The sequence below is a fragment of the Heteronotia binoei genome, chromosome 6 (assembly GCF_032191835.1).
Source record: "Heteronotia binoei isolate CCM8104 ecotype False Entrance Well chromosome 6, APGP_CSIRO_Hbin_v1, whole genome shotgun sequence".
Taxonomy (NCBI): Eukaryota; Metazoa; Chordata; class Lepidosauria; order Squamata; family Gekkonidae; genus Heteronotia; species Heteronotia binoei.
The window spans coordinates 67,646,460-67,666,762 of record NC_083228.1 but is presented as its reverse complement, the minus strand read 5'-3'; the positions used below and the strand labels follow the sequence as shown (position 1 = coordinate 67,666,762).

At 41.1% G+C, this 20,303-nt stretch overlaps 1 protein-coding gene across 2 annotated transcripts in view; it reads left to right on the top strand.

Moving 5' to 3' along the window:
• MXI1 (MAX interactor 1, dimerization protein) overlaps nucleotides 1–20,303 on the top strand; it is a 76,293-nt gene that overhangs the window by 14,206 nt on the left and 41,784 nt on the right. The window contains exons 1-2 of one of the 2 annotated variants that reach the window (XM_060241694.1): nucleotides 95–523; nucleotides 1,008–1,140. In XM_060241694.1, the coding sequence (XP_060097677.1) occupies nucleotides 451–523; nucleotides 1,008–1,140 (206 nt within the window). In that variant the 5' untranslated portion in view covers nucleotides 95–450. Of the gene's footprint in view, nucleotides 1–94; nucleotides 524–1,007; nucleotides 1,141–20,303 lie in introns of those variants that run through there. The other variant, XM_060241692.1, reaches the window with a different exon arrangement.

The following is a 20,303-nucleotide window of genomic DNA, read 5'->3' as shown; positions in this document are numbered from 1 at the left end:
TAAGATCGGTGGTAATGCTCGATGCTTAAGGGGAAGAGCTCAGCCAGGAAAGGACCGGGGCGGGGGGTGGGGAGAGGTGGAAATCAGAGCTAAAGATCTGGGTTAAGGGCAAGGAGATGAAGCAGAAAGGACACGAAACAATTCCGAGGCGGACAGTTCAGGAAGCATGTGGCTAGGATTCAGGGGACGGAGTTGTTAGATTTGTTAGATCGCTCCCGGCCCCGGCACTTGGTGAACTTATTGAAAGGAGCAGAACAGACATCCGCAGACTTCCTGTTTGGTATCTTGTTTTGTTTTGTTTCACTCCTCCCCCAAAAGAAAGTGGGGGACTTCTCTTTGGGGTCCCCCTCCCCCCCTTTTTTTTAGCCACTTGCAAGGGCCTCCCCCTTGTAAAGCCGTGGCTCTGCAAAAGGTCTAGGGTGCTAAGGAGACCTCCTCCATCCGAGGGCTATGGAACGGATAGAGGTGATCAACATCCAGCGCCTTCTGGAGGCAGCTGAATATCTGGAGCGCAGAGAGAGAGGTAACTAGATTGAGGAAGGGCTAGGGGTTGAAGTGACGCCTCCCCAAGGAGTGATGGAGGTGAATTGTTTCTGCTGAAGGGATATGGTGTTTGGGAAGGACTTGGGGCAAGGGAGATGCACACACTGTAGGAAAATGGAGGGGAGGGAGTTCCAGCAAATAGCATAGGGAGCTATTCTGAGGTAAATCTCATGGGTAAGTTCAGTATGGCTTACTCCCAGAAAAATGTCTTAACAATTTCAGCCTTGGTCTGTCTCTTTCCTGTGTCCAGGACTAGATGCTCAGTGCAGATGTGAGCATTTCCCTCCTTCCTTGAAACAGATGGTCTCCACTCTAAAGGAGCTCAGGTTTGAGCTCTGGGTTATTTGAAGCCATGAGTGTTCCCTGAAAGTGATGTCAGAGTGCCTTTCCTAAGGCCGCATATCCTTGGAATCTGTTATTTGCTTCTTGTTAATTGATCCTTCACTTCCCCTTTTGCTGTGCAGAATGTGAACATGGTTATGCTTCGACCTTCCCTTCCATGCCGAGCCTTGGACTGCAGGACCCAAAGCCACCACAGAGGCTGAGCCGGGCAAGGAAGCATAGCAGTGGAGGTAGCAGTACAGGCACTGCTAACAGGTACAGTCTGCAAGGTCTCAAAAGGGAGTTGTCAAGCTGCACCAGAGAGTGTGCCCAAAATAGTTAATATATAGATGAGGCACAGCTAGGCTGTATTTTACTTGAACTTCATATGGGAAGTCTGTTCTCTTATTTCCTAGTGCTTGGTAATCTTAGGCTTTTAATAGAAGAATTTCCATAAGTGGTATTTTAGTAGTTGGCTCTTTAAATCTGGAAGAGCCTACTAGCTAGCTAACTAGGGGTGTGTGTTTTTATGGGTTGTACCAGAGGTCTTTTATATCATTTTCATCATTCTTAATGACTTTTCTATACTAGGGTGATTTTTTTTGTTACTCCAGGAAAACTAATTATGATTTTAAAGTGAGGTCCTGTGAGTATTTACTTAAAAAATGTCCCACTGTGCCCAGTGAAGCTTATTTCCAGGTTTAAGGGTATAGTTTAGACATTTTCAGCAGAAGAGTGAACCTCTAGGTTTCTGGGGTTAGTAAAGTTTGCTTGAACAGTGCCCAAAGAATTAGGAGCATGACTCTTTATATGCTGCTTCTGTGCAGCATTTTTAAAAGCACATGTTTGATACAGTGCAGCCTAAATGCTGATACCCCAGGAAACTCCCAACTGTATGAATGATTGGTTAACAGTGTGTGACTAGAATAATGTAGAGCCTTGCTCTGTATGCTTCATGTGATATGTACAATGTTTTATGGAAAAGAAATTAGTTTGCTAATTGGCAGGAGTAGGATAGTGAGGTTAGTGCAGTACAAATAACTGCAGGGTGCCAAGGGTAAAGAGACAATATTTGAGTCTCACAGAGTGTCTTATGCAGAATTCTAAGCTCGCAGCCTGATTTTTAGCTATGGTACTTCTCCCCACATAAGAGGGTGCCACAGCTTCTGGTGAGCCATCTCATTCAAATCTACCCTGGAAGAAAGAGCATCTTGAAAAAGATGGGTGTGAAGTTGATAATCCCTGCATGATAATACTTATTAAAATCAAATGACACCTTCCAGCTTAACTATATCTCTTTCATAATACCATGTATACTTCCTGGGCTGGTACCATTTTAGGTGAATATCATATCAAATTAAACAATGGATTATCCAGATTTTAACCATCAAAAGTAGTTTTGTCAGTTACAGCCTGACAGGGCTAGAAGTGAGCCATGCCATGAATGTTCAGACAAAAATGCTGCATGGGAAAGGAATGTAGAAAACAGGAGAAGTTGGGCTGTTTGCAATTGTATGTGTGTGCAGAGTAGGAAGGAAGGAGAAACTTAAGATGGAAGGAATGAAGAAAACTGGAAGCGAAAGAAGTGATGCACTGAAGCAATGAGTGGCTCAGGAAAATGATTGTATATGCTATCGGAAAAAAGACAGAAGGGTGAAAGTGGCTGAAAATCTGACTAGAAACCTCCCTGCGTGGTGCTGGCTATGCGACTGAGATGTAACGATGTACTACAAGTAAAATTTTGCACAGAGTTTATGGGCACAATGAGATGCCTGCTACTGGGAAGATAGAATGTGGAGAAGCAAGGACAGCTGTTTTTTCAGTTTGCTTTTTGTTGCTTTGGGTGCATTTATTTATATATATATACCTCATGATGGCTGGCCTTCTTGGGAGAAACCAAAAACGGAATAATTGTGTTCTGTTTGAAGAGTACCTCAGTGTGTGTGCAGACACTGTTGGTGCAAAGGTTTCCTGAGCAATGGAGCGGCTGAACTGATAAAAGACCTTTCAGGTAATTTCAGCTGTATCTTCTGAATATCTCATAGAGCCTGAATTGTATGAAGATGCACAGGGATTTTTTTTGTTTAAGCAAGCATTGAGACATATTAGACCATATGTTGTCATTTTTCTTTCTCTTTGTTGAAAGTAGTTTATTTAGAATATTTGAAGGAGTTTCATTCCTTTCGCATCAACATGGGGAGCCAGAACAGCTGATAATGTTTAGCTTCCTTAGCTAATTTCACAAAATCATCACTTTTTTTTGGTAGTATTTTCAGCTCTGGTTCATTTCTCCATCCCTTTGAATCAAGTGGCAACTGCTAAGCACGAGGAATCCCAGCCCTGAAACATATATATTATTTCTGAAACTTTGTAGCAGAACTGCAAACTGAACAGGTATAAACTAAGTGTTCAATTAGCATGTGCATCTTTCTTGTTTTCTTCAATTGAATAAGAGGGAAAGAGAAAGATTAAGGACTGCTGTGGGGGTTTGAAGGCTTTTAATGCTGCTTTTGCGTTTCTCTGCCAGCTCTGATACTACTTGACTTTTTGCCGCTGTGTCTGTCCAGGGTGGGTGGTGAGGAGCAGATTCCCAGAATCCTTTGGTCTTGCTTAAACATTGCAGAGAAAGCTAGGAAAGGCAATATCTGGTGTACATGTGTGAAGGAATGAGAGACTGCAGATAATCCAGCCCTTTTTAGTGTCAAAATACATATTTATATGGAACCACCATGGTTGTCTCCTGCTATATTTACCATTAAAAGGTGGCTGTGTGTTGGGTTGGTGATGGGATTGCAGCAATGGGAAGGAGGATAGGTGGGGCTTAACCCCTTTATGTTGTGGGAGCAGTATATAAGTATACTTTTCCTGTAGTGCTAGCTCTGATAAAGAAACAAGTCAGCAATAGTTACAGTATGGTTACCATCCCCTCCATGTCTAATAGTAGTTCTGGAGGTGGAAAATTCTATTAAGAGGATGGGAGAAAGGGCTCCCCCCTCAACCTGAATGTGGCAGCCCTGATAAAAATTGGTCCACATAGCATTTCTTTTGTGGCATTAAAATATATATGTGCCACTATGTATCCAGATCTGCTAAATAATATGTAGGTTAGTACTTGGATAGAATGCAGATGGCTATGGTGATTGAACAGAGGTGGTTACTGTGAGCCCATCATCAGGTTTTCCCCCTCCTTGTAGTCTCAACAGAAGAAACTCCCTTGTGATCATATCATCCATGTAAATGGGTGCTAACAAAGGGGGAAACTGGCTGCAAAATGAACAGCTGTATTTGTTCTTCATGGGCCGCATCTAAAAGGAGGTGGGAGAATAGAAGTAATGTATCTGACTTTTATAACAAAATGTATGTAGACTAGGGGAGCAGAGTCTTCCCTGTTATTCCAAGTTATCTCCACTTTGTCAATTCCAAACTACCTTTGATACCAGAATTCAGCCAGGCTGGGAGAAAAGTGCTTGAGGTGACACTCACTTCACCTCTACTGTAGAGATTACACATGAAAAACAAAAACGGTGCATATAGTTTGGCCTTCAGTTTTCCTTTAATAGTACAATGCAATATGTACCATAGTACAAATACAATCTTTTAAGCCTCTCATGTGATGAGGCCAAGCTTCAGTGATACACGAACTAATGTGCAAATTGGCAAGACATGAATAATGTTGTGAGCAAGTTTGCTGCAGTAAAAAAATCTGCATGTCTCTTTGGGACAGAAGGAATGTTTTGTAGCTTTGGGAGTGAACTGCAGAAGGCTAAGCTTGTTGTTTGATATTGGTTTTTGCAGGATTCCATAACGGGGATCTGTTAAGCTGCCTGTTGTGGACTGTATAGTCAAAGCAGATTTTTAAAAATTTAAAACATTTGAACACTGCCTCTTCAGAGATCTTCTCAAGACAGCTCACAAAGCAAGATAAAATAATTAAATTTTAGCATTTAGTCATTGTGGACAGAAGAGTAGGGATTGGATGTGCTGCTTATAAAGGGATGCTTATTTTGTTCAATTATAACTAAAGACACAGTTTAAAATACCAGCTTTGCTCTCAGTGGCTCTTTTAGCCTCATATGTTGATGATGTACTCTTCCAGCACTGGTTGTACATAACCTTAAATTGAGTCAATAGTACTTGTTTAGGAAGAGCGTTTGGTGGCTTGTATTCTCAGTGGTATTCCCCCCCCCCATTTGTATTTTTACATATATATATGTGTGTGTGAGCGAGTGTGTGTGTGTGTGCACTTGGAAGTCATGGTGACCTCTGGTGACTGACCCCTACTGGGGACCTGGAGGATATTCAGGGAGGTGGCTGAATAACCTCTGCTCCTGCATTCTGCCTCTGATATTCCAAAGAGGTCTCCCATCCAAGTTGACCCTGCTTAGCTTTCGAAATCTGATGAGATCAGCCTTGCCTGGGCTATTCTGGTCAGGGCCTCAATGGCCCTTTCAATTGCCAAAGTATTACTTCATGAGCAGGCAGCCAAATAAGCCCTTTGTGTTATGCATACTTTTCTGATGTATAATAAGGCTGACAAAATTTAGATGGGTTGTTGTGTAAGACAGTTGTCTCAGTAGGTTCATAAAAGGATACAGCAAATTGATGGAGGATAAGAGTACTGCTGGCTCTCGGTATACCCAGTCAAAAGATGCAGTTAAATGTCTAGTTTATGCTGAAAACTAGAAATAAAATAATTCAGACTGGATGACTCCATAATCAACTTATGATGTCTTGTACCATTCCTCTGAAACACCTGATCTAAACAGATAGAGGAGAAACCTACGGAGTTAAGTGTTGGGGAATCATCTGTTCCCCAGTGCTGGTTCACTTCTCCTCCATTGCTGCTTTATGCTGCTACCACTGCGAAGGTTATAATTCCTATAATTCTTCATCTTTACCAGCCCCATTTTTAACAAGTTATTCTGAATTATACAGAAGCTGAGATGTTGCCTTTGGAAGAAATGATGTATTTGCATATTTATACAAACATGTTGTTGTGAGCCCAGAATTTTGGGCTTGTTGATGTAGAAACTCAATTTCCTTTGGAGAAGTGGATTTTTAAAGACAAGGCCTAGATCTGCCCTTGACTGCAGGGAACATTACATATGTCTACAACAGAGAAATGTAGATAAAGAGAAGCATAAACATCAAGGGAATACTGGCACAGGAGAAGCATCTCCAGAATCCGGCATCCAAGTTTGCTGTATATTTTTGGAAACATCCATATTGGAAAGCTTCTTGAGAAATAAAACCATTTCATATGAAACATTTTAAAGAACAAGTGGTTATGAAGATGGCAAAAAGTATATTATGACTCTGTCAAAAAAAAAGAAAAGATTTGTGAATCAGTCACTGAATGGCAATGTGCAATGTTTGACACTCTGCCATTTTTTTCCCCCCTCAAGAAATAGATGTAAAAGAAATTCAGTAATATACCTGGTGTTGGACATGTTTTTTTGCTAGTTGTGAAGACATTTGACATGACTGATACACGATATAAAAAGATGGGAAAATGATCCAATTTTTATACTTCTAGGCACACGGTTATCAGTTCACGTTCACACTGTTCATGGCCTGACAGTGAGTAGTTTTATTTGAGCTAAAATATGTACATTATGTGAATATTTTCTTGCCTTGCAAAATTAACACCTCAGCACTTTTTTGTATCCCTTTGTAAAAGGATGCCAAATGTAACTGTATGACTATCTGTGGCAGTGTGTGTGTGTGAACTGAAGAAACTCCATGACTGAGGCAGCTGGGCTCATGCACCATCATCCTAATCCATTTATCTGCAGTTGATTAGTTAGGACAGGACATTCAGAAATAATGTAGTGTGGATGAGTATCTCATTCAAATGCATATCCCATCCACATTCTATCCAACTTGTCATGTGTAACTATGCACGATTAGAGTTGTATTGATTACAGAACACCGGGAAGCTATGAAACTGCATAGTGCTGCAAGATGAAGAACATTCATCTGTTGTCATAAGAAATAGATGTGCATTCTTTCACTCTCCTTGCCATCTTTCAGAGAGAGAGCAAAGAAGGGTTTAATTTACCCTCGTGAAATCTTGGCAATCCAATCAGATTTTCTACAAAGCTCTGTGACAACATTCTGTTTAACCTGTGATTCCTGATTGGCTGCGATCACAGAATGAAGAAGCCCTCTCAAGTTAAAAAAGGGCACCAAAGCAGCTGCAGATAAGGAAAATGCCCATTAAACAGTGCAGTAGATACACATTATAGGTGCATAATAGACACACACCTTTTCCTGTTCTCTAAAATAGCCACTTTTGCATCATAAATCAAGCCTTGCAAGAATTCAGCACATTTCTGCTTTTAAGTGTCTTATCTCCCAGGCCAACCATGAAACCCTTTGCAGAATGCAAACCCCACAGAAGTTTATTGCCCATCTTGTTGTAGTGAAGAAAGGTATGAAGAAAGGTTGAAACGCTTGGGACGCTTTACCTTGGAGAAACGTCGACTGCGGGGTGACATGATAGAGGTTTACAAGATAATGCATGGGATGGAGAAAGTAGAGAAAGAAGTACTTTTCTCCCTTTCTCACAATACAAGAACTCGTGGGCATTCGATGAAATTGCTGAGCAGACAGGTTAAAACGGATAAAAGGAAGTACTTCTTCACCCAAAGGGTGATTAACATGTGGAATTCACTGCCACAGGAGGTTTTTTTTTATTTTATTCGATTTATATCCCGCCCTACCCCACCGAGGTGGTGGCGGCCACAAGCATAGCCACCTTCAAGAGGGGTTTAGATAAAAATATGGAGCAGAGGTCCATCAGTGGCTATTAGCCACAGTGTGTGTGTAATTTTTTTTTTGGCTACTGTGTGACACAGAGTGTTGGACTGGATGGGCCATTGGCCTGATCTAACATGGCTTCTCTTATGTTCTTAGTGCTATACTATCAAATATAACAATTTCAATTTGTATAGCTTTTGAATTTTTCTCTTCCATTCTCAGAAATAAAATTGGCAAAATTCTATTGGCAGTTTATGCCACCAATTAATGAATTAGAACACTGTAATGATGTCATTATGAACCCCGTGGCACAGAGTGGTAAAGCTGCAGTACTGCAGTCCGAGCTCTCTGCTCACAACCTGAGTTCAATCCTGGTGGAAACTGGGTTCAGGTAGCCAGCTCAAGATTGACTCAGCCTTCCATCCTTCCAAGGACGGTAAAATGAGGACCCAGCTTGCTGGGGGAAAAGTGTAGATGACTGAGGAAGGCAATGGCAAACCACCCTGTAAAAAGTCTGCCATGAGAAAGTCGTGATGTGATGTCACCCCAGAGTCGGAAGCGACTGGTGCTTGCACAGGGGACTACCTTCACCTTTTAATGATGTCATGCAAATAAAGCTATTTGCATGTATTTTCTCCGAGTTGGACATTTTTTAAAATCCCAGAATATTGGATATGATAGATTTCTCTCTGTTTGTTTTAAGATAGGCTGTTTTTATCATGGAAGGTTCTTCCCAGAATGGTTAGTTCTATGCATACTTTGTGATGGAGTTAGGGGTCGACTGCCAAAATATATGGTTAAAAACACTTTCTAAATGTATAAAGCAATTCCTAAAAATATAAAACAAAACATATACAATATCCTGAATAAATTTTGATAGTTTGTTTTTTATATACACATGTGCACACAACATTTATAGATTCATTTCTGAAATAATTTCTGTTGAGGTTTTTGTTCTTGAATCAGCAGGATGGTGACACTGGTACTACAATGTGTCTTGAGTGTGTGTGTGAAAATTGAGAATATTGTCTTCAGCTCCTTCATGGTCATAGATTCCATTTGGGTGCCAATTAGAACATTCCATACCAGGCAGTACATTGCAGTCTAGGTATGCCAGACCCTCTGGTGTGAGCAGGGATATCCTGCTTTCAGCCCCCCCCCCCTTCACTCCTAGGAGGAATGCTGGAAATTAATGCAACATGCCTAAGTGACCCAGAAGTGACATTGGGGACATCGGCTGGCAACATTCTGGTTTATGGGCAAAACTTCCAGCTCATGTAGGCATGTTGCATTAATTTCTGATGTTCCTCCTTGCTCCCAGTAAGTATATCTCCCTTCTGTTGTCTGTTCCAAGGGACCTAGCAATCCTACTTTGTACTAAATGTCTTTGATGTCCATACTACCTCTGCTTCCAGATATTGGAACTTGCCAGGCAGCACTAGGTGCTGAGTGTCATCTGAGGAACTGAGAGGGAAGGACTAGGGTCACTAAATTCCATGGGGCCTGAAATAACCTGATGTTTTAGAGAGCTACTACAGGGTGTTGCTGAGGACTAGCAGCATATAGTTTTTAAATAATCAAGCATGTTGTGGGTGTTGGGAATGTGAGGAGGGCTCTAAGAGAATCTTTGTTTATTCTCTGGGGTGCCTCTCTGAAGCCTTCGGATCATCCATCCCCCTGACAAAGAGTGAAAGATAAGCCTGTTACCTCCGTTGTAGCTCTATAACAGTAAAAATGGAGAAAGGCACACAGGGTTCTCTGTACATATTGATTTGTGAATGGTTTTGTATGTGGTGACCCAGCATTGGCCCTGCTTCATCTGACTCCATGTAGTTGCTGGCCATGTAGTTTCTGGCCATGGTGGTGGTGGTTCATTTCCACATCTTTATAATGCATCAGCTGTCAAAAAACAGTCAGCTCAGGGTTAAGAAGGCCGCCATCGTTTGTAGTTTGTTAACTTGTAGTGCATCTCTGAAGTGCCATCCTAAGCACTGAAGTCAGTGGTCTTAGAAAGGTGTAATTCTGTTTAGGAAGCATCATCAGTGACCTGATTTACTGCCATATCCAGAAACTCAGCAAAGATTTCTCATGGTCTATTTTAATAATAAAAGACAGCAAAGAGATATGTTCAGACCATAGATGTGAGAAAACAGTGATATAATCAGAACAGATGGTATGGCAGAGAAGAGCACAGAGGAGTTAAAGGATCAATATAAACTGAAGGTAGGCTAGGAAAATCAAGGGTGTTTTGCAGCAACTGATTACCAGGTATTATTAGGTATTTTATTGTTAAGACATTCTGATATTTTCTATACTCTGTGTATTCCTGAGTACATGGTTCTGCCATTTTGTCCTCACAACAAACCTGTGATGTAGGTTAGGTTGATAGGCATAGGTTGGTTCAAGGTCATCCAGTGAACTTCACATGATTTGAACTCAGACTTGTCCGGTCATAGTCTAGCATGCTAACTGCTGTATCACACTGGCCATTTCCATTGTCTATTGAACTAGAAGCTGTTTAATTACTCTATGGTGAGCAGTAAAGCTGAAATGAAGACACATAAGAAGCATTAATGTCTCATTTCTTCCCTCGCTTTTAGAACTTCTTTATAGACAGTGGTAGGATTGGCAGGCATGTACGTGGAGGAATCTGACATACCTAGAGTCAGTGTAATAATGTTTCAAACAATCGCAATTACTCACTTGTAAGACAAGGTAAGGTGATGTTTGTAACTAGAAACAAATTTATAGCTGACCTAGAAGGAAACTTAACTTCACAGAATGGGAAAAATTGGGAAGCTGTATTTTTCTAGGCTAATATGCAACAGTAAGAGATGATTAAGTCCAGTTGTCACTTTGTTTAGTGATCAACTAAGACATTTTGTGAGGATTTTCTCTTACTTTTTTTGAACCAGATTCAGGTGGGTAGCCGTGTTAATCCGAAGCAGTAGAACAGAGTTTGAGTTCAGTAGCACCTTTAAGACCAACAAAGTTTAGTATGTTGAACTATTTTGAGTTGAGAGCTGTATGTGACCATGAGTGGTGTTCTTTTATTGTCTCTTTTGGGCCTGTCTTGCAACAGGTTTTCTTTGGGTACCATTCTGGCTTTGTTAATCTGTTTCCTAACTTCATCAGGTGGATACTTTAGTTCCAAAAAGGTTTGTTGCAGATCCCTCAGGTGAGAATCTCTGTCTGTGGGATTGGAGCAGATACAGCTGTAGCGTAGAGCCTGGCTGTATGCAATGGATTGTTTGGGATGTTTAGGATGGTAGCTGAAAGCATGCAGGCGTGTTTGTCAGTCAGTAGTTTTCCACTAAAAGGTGGTGTCTATGCATCCATCATGTATTTCTACAGCACTGTCCAGAAAATGTATTTCTTGCATAGATTGGTTCATTGTCAGGTTGATGGTGGGTTGAAAGTCATTGTATGCCTGTTGGAATATGTCCAGGGCTTCTTTACCACCTGTCCACAATAAAAATGTCACCAGTGTATCACAGGTGTGAGTGGGTTGTGTAGGAAGCATTGCTCCAAGTCGGCCATACTTTGATACTGCATCACCAAGTGTTTCCAAACCATATTTGTGTCCCCTTTAACATTCAATCTTGGTAACTTTAGTTATAATGGAACATAATAATTTTGGATTTTATAAAGACCAGCTTATATTTTGCTTTTAAAATTCTGTTACCTTTATTGCTACAAAGGAAGGTACAAATGTAACATAGTTGAGTTCACTGGCACTTTTTTTTTTCAAGGTATGAGCTTTCATGTGCATGCACACTTCTGAGGAAGTGGCGACTCACCTGGATCTATAGTTGTGAACTGTGCATGTGAATTTCAGTGGCTGAATTTCCATGCAATAAGCATTGAAGCGGAAGCCCAATTCTTTTCCAGTCCCACTTAATATGGGTAATGCAAGTCAAATCTGGCATGTTCACAACTGATGTTTTCCCATTTAAACACTTTTTTTTTTGCACTGGTGTGTTAAGTAAACTGAGAATTAGCTCTTAGGGCATGTCTTCATATGGTGCAGAGCTGCAGATGTCTTATCTGTTTGCAAACCACCGTTCTATACAGTGCTTTCTGAATGCCTGGTGTACTGGCTAGGAGTCTCTGTACAGCAGACAAACATGATTGCTGAGTGATTGTTGTACCACCATTTGTGTGAGGACAGGTGCATTGCTAGCACCAAGCCATTTTCTGCTGGGTCAGGCTTGATTTCAGAAATGCACCTTCTACCTTGCTGTATCAGAGCTATAGTAACTTAAGAAAGGCACAAACTTCTTAAACTTGCTTGCATGGTTGATGTCTTTCTCTGTACAATTTGCACTGCAGGCCATAATTCTGTGGCCAGTGTTTACTAATAGCTAGCAAGTGCTAATATTTAGGGATAGAGGTTTTTAATTACAAGTTCCAGATGTGTACAATAAAGAATACCTGTTCTGCTTGAACTCTTATTGCAACTGCCTATGGCAAAGGAGAGGCTTGCAATAAGCAGTGCTTTTTGAAGGAACTGGGCTGCTTATGTTGCTCGCTTCGACATGTGTATTGTTCATCTGGTTGGCCTAGAAAGCAGGAGTGGTGTGTGTTGTAGAAATATCTCTTGGCTCCTTTTTCTGGTTTTGAATCCAGGCGAAAGCCTATGTAAAATTACTCAGGTTTCAACTGCTGCTAACTAGATGGACTGAATACTTTGGTTATCTAACACAATTACTTTCTAGCTATTTAGAAGCTCAGGGACTGCTTCTAAGCTAAGAGCTACTGGAGAACTGTGGAGCCATTTGCTGGCTTATAGAAAGTCATTTGGCTGAGATCTGCGCTTTGGAAGGTACAACAATGCTGTTCTTTTGGGTGCTCTGAGTGGTCCGAAATGACCTTCTTCAAGGTTTTACTGAGGCAGACTGCATATCATTCTAGGACCTCTGCATGTGATATGATAATAGCTATCAAGCCAACTTAGCACCTAGCTGATTGGGGAAGGCTGCTGTCAGAGCTGCCCTCAGTTATCAGCTGCCAGAGATGGACTTAATGTATTTCTTAGAAAGTGCAAATGGCTGTAGCAGCATGATTTAGTAGTTAATCTTCAAGTCTACTATGTGTCAACCCTATTCCAGTGAGCCTGATCTTATGAGATCTTGTTGCCAGAACAAATATAAAAGTCAACTAGTCAAACAGCTATCCTGTGGGAGATCCTTCATAGCTCCTAATAGATTGGCCCCTTTATTAATAGAACAGCCCTTTTATTATAAGAAAACTTACTACTGTTGATAAGTTGAGAACAGAAGGACCCACAGTGCCTAAGTAGAGAATTAAGAACATAAGAAGAGCCCTGCTAGATCCTGCCTCACACAGTGGCTAACCAGTTCCTCTGGAGGGCCAACAACAGGGCATAGAGGCAGAGGCCTTCCCCTACTGTTGCCTCCTGACTTTGGGATAGAGGTTTAGTGTCTCTGAAGGTGAAGTTCCCCTCAGTCACCATGGCTAGTAGCCTGTGATAGGCCTATCCTCCATGAATCTATCTAATCCCCTTTTAAAGCTGCTTATTCCCGTGGCCATCATTACATCATCTGGCAGCAAATTTCAGATTTTAATCACTGTTTTTATAAAGAGCTATTTCCTTTTTCCTTTGTGAATCTACTGCCCATCAGCTTCATTTGATGCCCTTGGGTTCTAGTATTTTGGGAGAGGAAGAAAAATTTCTCTTTGTCAAATCTCTATCCCATGCATAATTTTATAACCCTCTATCATGTCCTCCCTCCTTAGTTGTCTCTTTTCTAAATTGAAAAATCCCAGACTCTTTAGCCTTTCCTCATAGGGAAGGTGCTCCAAAAACCTCATCATCTTGGTTGCCCTCTGTACTTTTTCTAGCTCTGCAATGTCCTTTTAGAGATATGGTGACCAGAACTGTACAAAGTAGTCCAAATGAGGCTGCACCATAGATCTAGGAGCATTATAACATTGGCTGTGGTTATTCAGTCCCATTCCTAATAATCCCTGTCTGTTGTCCTACAGGAGGAACTAGTATGAGAAAGGGACTTGGCTGGATGAAAAGCAGTTGGGAAGAGGGGCTGCAGGCAAGCCTTAGTGGCCTTCACTCATGTATCCCTTCAGTTGTTAAAATCAGAACTTCCCTCTTTCAATATGATTGTGGTGATGTTCTGCAGTTCAACACATGCAACTGCCACCTCTACGTCTAGTTTGGTCCTTAAGTGGACAGTTGTTGCTGGTGTGGGCAGGGACTAGAATGAGACTAGAGAGAACCAGATTCAAGCCTCAACTCCACAATGAAACTTACCATGGAGCCTTCAGCTCATCAGTCTCTCTGTTGGACATATCTTACCTTAAATGATATGAAGATCTATTTTTGGTGCATGTTGGCTCAAGAGATAAAACAGATGATTACAAAAGGGGAACCTGCAAGGACTTTCCCCAGGTATTCCCACTATGTCATCTTTCCATTCTCCTTGCTATATAAACTCTTTTTTTCTTAACTCTCTTCTGTCCTTCCTGCTTACTAGCCAACTTTTCTTCTACCTGCCCATTCAGGTTTGAGGTTTATTATTTACTTCACTTATAGCTCATCCTCCTCCTCAAAGAGGAGCCAATGCTTAAAATCATTCTCCTGTCCTGTCTTCCATTTTATCCTCACAACAACCCTGTGAGGTAGATTAGGCAGAGGAGTATGTTTGGCCAAAGTCACCTAGGAAGCTTTCATGGCAGAGTAGGAACTTGAACCTGGGTCTCCCAGATCTTAGTCTGATATTTTAGTTGCTACACTACATTGGCTGTCAGCTTTCCTTCACTCCCACCCTCAGCAGCCTTTCCTTGGGAAAAGTTTGGCCAAATTGCAAAAGTTGTGTGGTAGCAAATCACTCAGCTGTGTTGTGTGAGATCCCCTGCTGGGTCCAGGTAAGTCATGCAAGTTGTGCAAAGGCTGTCACTGGGCCCAGGCAAGTTGTGTGACATCAGATCATTCAGTAGCCACCATTGCACATAAGTTTTGTTCTTGGCTGGCTCCAATGAGTCCTCCCTCCAGGGCAGGAGGGAAGGGAGCAGGGATGGATCGGAAGGCCAAAGGGGCCTTCCCCCCTGCCTTTTAGTGACAAACTAAGGTTTGAAGGTTGGCTATACTGTAATGGTTGTCTAGCAACTCTCACACGGCTTCTGAGCTCTCCTTTCTTAAAAGTACAAGCGCTGCTTCTATTATTTGAGGGTTAAGAACATAAGAGAAGCCATGTTGAATCAGGCCAATGACCCATCCAGTCCAACACTCTGTGTCACACAGTGGCCAAAAAACCCAGCTGCCACCAGAGGTCCATCAGTGGGAGCAAGACACTAGAAGTTCTCACACTGTTGGTGCCCTCCCAAGCACCAAACTTTTATCACTCCCAGTGATGTTTGTGTTTAGATTTCAGATTTTTTTTGCACAGCTGAGGCTTTTCTCAGGTTTGAAGAAAGATCTGTCTTGTCTGTTTGTGGCTCCTTCTCTAGATTTATGTAGCCACAGATAGCAACACATCAAGAATTATATATATTGCCCTGACTTGGATAGCCCGGGCAAGACCAATCTCATCAGATTTCGGAAGCTAAGCAGGGTCCACTGTGGCTAGTACTTGGATGGGAGACTTCCTTGAAATACCCAGTTGGGAGGACAGGAGCAAGTGCTGTTCAGCCACTTTTCTGAATATCCTTCATGCCCCTGGAAGGGGTCAGTCACCAGAGGTGTTGACACATACACACATATACAAAAAATATATTTTAAAAAGAATTAGATATATTGATGATGCATTTGCATTTTTGTGTGTGCTGACAATACAGCCCTGAAACTTGATCTAAAGTGAATGTTGCTAAGATGGCCATCATACCTCTACATGGGGCTGCCTTTGTGCCGAACCCGGAAGCTGCAGCTAGTGCAGAACGCAGCTGCCAGACTGTTGCTGGGGCTCCCAAAGCGGGAGCACATACAGCCGGGGCTACATGAACTGCACTGGCTGCCATTTATATACCGGATTCGTTACAAAGTGCTGGTTATTACCTTTAAAGCCCTATATGGCCGAGGACCTGCCTACCTTAGGGACCGTCTCTCTCCGTATGAACCCCAGAGAGCACTGAGGTCAGCAGGGAAGAACTTGCTGACTATCCCCGGGCCAAAGGAGGTAAGACTCCAGAGTACCCGTACTCGGGCTTTCTCTGTTATGGCCCCACAGCTGTGGAATCAGCTTCCAGAAGAAATGCAGGCCCTGCGGGACTTTGAACAGTTCCGCAGGGCCTGCAAGACCATCTTGTTCCAAACGGCCTTCACCAGCTGAAACTACTAAACTACCAAGTAAACTTGCCAGCAATTATAGCACTAAATGCACTAATGTTTTTAGAATTTTAATGGATTTTAATTAATTGTAGTTAAATGTTATTTATTGTACAATGTATGTATTGAGTTTTTTGCTGTTAGCCGCCCTGAGCCGCTTGGTCGGGGAGGGCGGGATACAAATAAAATGTGACTGACTGATACCTTCCTCTCTGGTTCCTCTGCCACTCTGGCTGTTGGGCAACACATGTAAGAGCTTGATGCAGCTGAGCTTTGGTCAAGTTTCTGTTATCTCTTCATACAACAAAAAAAAAAGGTAAACAGGGAAAGCAGGTTTGGGCTTGCTCAGTAGCTGGCATATTTTTCAACTTTAGTTTCGATTCATGTGCCTACAGTCACCGCTAGGTAACTTTGGTAGCTGTTTTCTCTGGTGGGGAGGTTTTCTAAACATACCCATATGAAGCATTACTTGAAAATGTTGTGTAATCATCTGGTGGTGGCTCTTCATATGTAAAAAGGGCCATATGAATGTAGCTGTTATGAGATTGCCTGCATTATTAGGTGCTGTACTTAAAATAGACTTAAAACCTACAACACATGACACAAGAAAAATAAAGTGGAAGGAAAGATAGATAAAGGAGATCTGTTTAGCATTGTCAAACTGTATTAAGTCCAGCAAAATCTGAATAACCAAATTATTCTGACGTGTTGGCTGATAGGAAAGTGGCTGTAGCCCAGGGAAGCAGCATCAAAAGGCCAATCTTTCTCTTGGTTGCTGAAAATGATCTTCTCATTACTTATGAGTAACAAAGAAATCCTACAAAGAGCTGGAGGTGAGATGACACCCTGGGGATGCCATGTAGAACTCCATTCACAAGTGATGGAGCAGCTGCTAAATCTACTAGCGAATTACCACTTCTGATATTTGACAGCTGGAGGATTCTTCTGACATGCAAACTCAGTGGAAAAAGTACTTGATTGTAGAACTGAACAATCCTTAAGGCTTTACATGCTACTAATACATGTGGACAAAAGCTGTACTGCAGCTAAACACTTCTGCCCTGACCTAGGTTAGCTTACTAACCCAGTCCCCATGTTTGTGTGAGGGTTGCCATCTCTTCTTCCATCAGGCTGTGTCTCCATAAAGGATATATCAATAGTAGGGGTTTCTAAATGCATTTTCAGTGGACACTCTGAAGAGAATCATGGTCTGTGATACTTGTTTTTCTTCTTTAAGAGAAGAATACAGATGTTGCTTCTGTAGTGCATATTAAATCCATATAAAAAGAGATCCCAGCAATGTATAATAAATTGTCAGTGTAGTTCAGTGATCCATCAGGCATAGCTTTCAGTGCCTCTTTAGGGGTTAACTTTGGGTATTCATGAGTCTGTGTTTCTAAAGGTCATTTTTACATCCTCAGGAAAGAAAAATAAATTTAAATAAACTGGGTTAAGCAGATGTATTATTCACATTGTGTTGCTTGTGCTGAGAACTTTATGTTGCTTCATATTTCAATAACATATAGGCATAGTTGCTTAAATTGTCCTGATGGTCATTTCTCACTAACTGGGTGACACTTGGGATCTAGTGGCATATGGCAGCCACTGTATGTCATGTTTTCTATGCACAGAAGATATTGGGTTTTCCATGCCTGCATAATGGTCTAGGATACACTGCATTAAACATTGCTTGTTTTAATTCCCATTTATTGCAATAAGACTTGTTGAGCAACAGCAGTTACCAGATTATGTCCACTTCTTGACACCTAGGTCAGGACAATGATGGTACTTGTAACGTTTCAAATGTTGGGGTAATATATGTTTTCTTCCTTGCTGATTGTGCACATCTATGCTGTTATGCCAATAAAAGTTGTTGTTGTTGTAATGTTGACTTTTATTTTCTCTCTTGGTTTATTTAAAAAAAAATAACAAGTTATAGGTTTGTAGGGAAAGGGGGAGAAAAACTGGCCAATGAATCAGTTTCTTCTACTTGTATTTTTCTTCAAATATGGTCATAAGGACCATATCACTTCTGTCTTCCTCTTCTACACTGGCTCCCAATTTGCCTCTTGGCCTAATTCAGGATGATAATATTGACCTTTAAAGCCCTGTACAGCTTGGGAACAGCATACCTGAAGGGCTGCCTACTCCCATCTGAACCTACCCATCTACTCTGGTCATCTGTGGAGACCCTGCTTCATGTGCCCTCACCAGGGGTGGAATTTTTATCAGGAGATCCTTTGCAGATTAGGCCACACACCCCTGATGTAGCCAATCCACCAAGAGCTTACAAAAAAGAGCCTTGTAAGCTCTTGGAGGATTGGCTACATCAGGGGTGTGTGGCCTAATATGCAAAGGAGCTCCTGCTAGAATTCCGCCACTGGCCCTCACCATCTTAAGCAAGATGGGTGGGAACCCAAGAAAAGGACTTATTGGTCATGGTGCCAAAACTTTAGAATTTCCTCCCCAGGGATATTCATCTTTCTCCCTCTATTGGTCTTCTGCCAGCAGGTAAAGACTTTTTTGTTTTGGCTGGTGATCCCCCACTAACTGTTACAAACGCTCCTCTTTGGTTGTGGTGTTATGCATGTTTGTGTATTTATACATTTTAGTGAATTGCTGGAATTTTTTTTGTATACTTATATTTTAAATCCTGTTTTGATATTTACTGTCTTGAAGATCCTATTTAGGTGGAGAGGTGGCATAAAAATTTTATCTCGTGCACAAATTAAGTGGCCATTTACTTTTAAAACTTTCTAAATGAGGAATTCTACAACTGCTGTATTTACATTGAAAAGATACTCAGAGTTACTTTTTTTTTAAAGTAAGCTTAGGTTATGGCTCACCATTCCTTTTCTCCTTATGCAGTTTCTTGGCCAAGCTGTATTGATAGTGGGATGGACCGTGCTTCTAATTTGATTTTTATGCACTAAAATGGGACTCTCTGTGAGACCATTTTATCTTTAAATGCTTTAAATCTCCATCCGAAGATTAAGATCAGTGTCAAAGTGTGAAGTGGTTTTCCAAAGAGGTTTGCCCATGCTACAAGGCTGTTCAAGTATTTGGTGCAAGGCTGTTTAACATCTTCTTTAATGAAGCAGAGTTATGCTTATTGAATTCTATAATTTGCCTAATACAAAGCAGAGACTAACTATAAATGCTCTAGTCTAAGGGGTCAGCATTAAAGATCAGCATGGTCCTTCTAAAGTGAAGCACTGGATTGTAAAATGGTGTAATGGATTTGGGCAAAAACAGAAATGGAAGTTTCAGTATAATGCTGAATAGAAATTTTTTTTAAGATAGTCTTATCTAAATATATTGATGCATATATTTGCTCTATTGGATTTGTTGAGGGAGACATAACTATATGTAGCATTACAGTTCTGGAGTATTTATTTAAAATATTTTTATGCTGCCTTTCCACCCAATCAGGGTTCCCAAGGAGGCATCCATTAAAATCATTATCATATCTGAACAATTAAAAACATTTGAAATGATAAAAACAATTCAATAAAAACACACAACAATAATACAAGAGGAGGATCAATAACCATTACTGGGGTGTTCCAAATGAAAAAAAAAATTGGGCAAAGCTGTCTTCACTGCAGTCCTGGAGAATCTAAGCATTGTGATGAATCTTGAGTAAATGTGAGTGACAGCTTTGTTGTATTCAATATTTGTTTGTGTGTGTGTGTATAATAAGTTAGTGATAAAACTGCTAGGATTTTCTTCATCAGCATATGTCATAATCTGGACAAACTTGTGTTTCAGCATGACATTTTTACACACTTTATAGGCATTTTCTTTGTTTCTTCATGATGACCATATGGATATCTATGATACTTAAACAAAACCCTGCTTAAAAAAACAACAACAATGGAAACCAAGAGGCCCCAGAATAAACACTCTGCCTACGATCTGACTGAACTATAATTATGTAACTATATTTATGTAGGTTTGGTCTCATATGTTGGCCTGCTTCATGTGTAATGACAAACCATGGTTTGTTACAGGAACAACTCTGGTATTTAGACTATTACAGATTACTTGGGGTTTAAATCCAGGTTGGTAGGGAAGTGAGTAAACCATGTGGTTCAGACATAATAACAAACTAGACTTTCCCATGAAAGCAGACATTCAGTTATTGAGCTGCATTTGGAGGGGAAAAGGCAGAATATGAGAAACCTCTCGGCTCATACTTGTACAACAAATGACAGTACTGAGTTCTGATTTCAGGTTTTAGTGAATGCAATGTGAAGATAACTCTAGATTTCTGAGGAGAAAATCCTGCTTATCATGAATCCTGCAAATCCATCTTATCACTAGATGGATTTCCAGGTGCCTTTACATTTAGCAGCTGTGGAAGTTTTTTTCC